The following is a 2331-nucleotide window of genomic DNA, read 5'->3' as shown; positions in this document are numbered from 1 at the left end:
TCCTCATCGCCACAAGGTAGGATCTAAGATGTATCCTTACCTGTGCTCGATCGGATTCGGTTCGGCTGGCCCTCCAACTGCTCTCTAGGCGTCTTTTCCGACGTTTCATCTCTCTCAGCCCCTCGGTAAACCAAGGGGATGGTCGAGATCCACGTCGGGTCAGAGGCCGCAGAGGCACGACTCGGTCCAATGCTGCGGCAGCAGTTGTCTCCCAGGCCGCCGCCTGATTTTCCGCCGAGTCGTGGACTAGATCCTCCGGATACTACAGAAATTATTATTATATTGTCTAAAATTCAAGAAATAGTAAACAATTTTATAACATCCTGCAAATTCATAGAGAAACACTGTTTTCAGTGTCCTTGTTGTATGTATATTTAACCTGAGTTGTTCTAACCCATATAATATTCTTGTTAAGGATTGGATAATTGCACCAAAGGGTTATGCAGCAAACTACTGTGATGGAGAATGCTCTTTCCCTCTCAATGCTCATATGAATGCCACAAATCATGCCATTGTGCAAACTTTGGTAAGTATATGTGTTATTGCATGGCTCATAATTGTAATTGTTATGAAGAATTTAAACTTGTGTCTTTCTTCCTGAAGTTGTTACGTAGCTGATTTCTCCAGCATATCTGTTGGCTAACTTAAACTTCCATAGAAATAAGAAGATAATCTTGACATTAATAAATTAAGTCATCAATGTTAGAGGTGGGAAGGCTAGCAGGATTATAGAAAGCAGAGGAAGACCTAAGATGGGCAAGTTCTGATTTCATTAACTTTGTATGAAAATGTACAACTGCATCTAACTTTAAGTAGCTAAAAATAATAGTATAGGCTACCAAATTTTGCAAAATTGAATAAGAGCATAGGGTGGCTATGAAGACATGGAGTACTCTTATAAACATGCTGCAATCTCAGGTGGCTCAGATAAAAGTTTAGTTTAGGAAGGACTGAATTGAAATTACAGGTAATACTATCAATTTTTTTAAACAGGTTCACCTAATGAATCCGGAGAATGTTCCTAAACCATGTTGTGCTCCTACAAAACTTAATGCAATTTCAGTTCTTTACTTTGATGACAATTCCAACGTCATTTTGAAAAAATACAGGAATATGGTGGTAAGAGCTTGTGGGTGTCACTGACAAAGTATCTTTACAAGAAGCAGCAAAAGGAAAATCTAATGCTTCTGGAACAGCATTTGTGCCTTCAGAAGGAATAATGAAAAGCAAAGAATTCTGTTACTACTTGTTAAATATTTGCACAGTAATTGCTTTTTGATCTTATAGTTTTAAATAGGCCAGAGCAAGTTATAAAATATGGATCCTGTGAATATAGACTGATCTGACAAAAGCAACCTGATGTTTCAACTACATTTCAGTCTTACTAAACAAGCGTCCCTCACATTTTGGATAATATCTCAAGAAGAAAACAGGAATCTAAGGAATAAAAAGCACAATTTTAACTTGAAATTACAACCACATAGAAGTTAACAAAACTATCTTTGCTTACCCTTAAGGCATAAAAACCGAATATGTGAGATCCTGGAAACTACTGCAAGAAAATGTCTTCTGTTTTGATGAACTGTTTCACTTAAATTGCTTCCTTTAGAAGCTAAAGACAGCTTTTATACACTATCCTTTCAAATAAAAAAGAATTGGTCATATGTCTCTTAATAATCTGATTAGGGCAACCTTCTTTGAGCTACCATTTTGGGGACAAGGGGTTGTTTTGGAGGCAAGCTTATTAGACAGATAGGAAGATGCTTCTGTGTTATTTTCAAAGGCATTTCCTACCGTTACATCCTATTGCTAATCCTAACCAACTTTCCTAGTATTTTGGCACCATGACCAAATGTGCACATGAACCCAGAATCTATTCCTTAGACAAAAAACATGTAACTCCACTGGACATATGGAGGAACTGAGAAGTTTCAAACTACATGTTTTTCCAAAAATCTGGTTTCCTCAAATGGGAAAGAAAATGAATCATACTAAGTTTACTAAAGAAGAGACACTTACCCGATTGCTCTTCAGAATAATGTAAGTTGACAAGGTGGAACTGAGGCAAAGCTGCAGTCAGAGAAGTAGAACTGCTTTACATTTACTCGTAATAATGGGGCATATCCTTAGTTTGAGAAAAATACATTCAAATGGTATATGATACTTATTCTAATGTCAGATTCCAGATAAATGCCCAGGCAAAATTTCAACAAAGTGCACTTCCCTTTGACTACTTTTCATTTTAAGAAGATTTTTGTAAATAACTAAAGGTATAATTTATTGCAGTCATCGGATATATTAACTTTGATGTATTATTTAGTAAGACCATGA

At 36.5% G+C, this 2331-nt stretch overlaps 1 protein-coding gene across 1 annotated transcript in view; it reads left to right on the top strand.

Moving 5' to 3' along the window:
- BMP6 (bone morphogenetic protein 6) overlaps positions 1-2221 on the top strand; it is an 80345-nt gene extending 78124 nt beyond the window's left edge. Inside the window, exons 6-7 of the mRNA XM_015810838.1 lie at positions 416-526; positions 994-2221. Coding sequence (XP_015666324.1) covers positions 416-526; positions 994-1143 — 261 coding nt within the window. The 3' untranslated portion in view covers positions 1144-2221. The remainder of the gene's footprint in view (positions 1-415; positions 527-993) is intronic.
- Positions 2222-2331: the final 110 nt, after the last annotated feature.

This window comes from Protobothrops mucrosquamatus, unplaced genomic scaffold, assembly GCF_001527695.2.
Source record: "Protobothrops mucrosquamatus isolate PMUCROS unplaced genomic scaffold, P.Mucros_1.0 scaffold23, whole genome shotgun sequence".
NCBI classification, from domain to species: Eukaryota; Metazoa; Chordata; class Lepidosauria; order Squamata; family Viperidae; genus Protobothrops; species Protobothrops mucrosquamatus.
The sequence above is the reverse complement of the archived record's forward strand: the minus strand, read 5'-3'. Positions and strand labels throughout refer to the sequence as shown.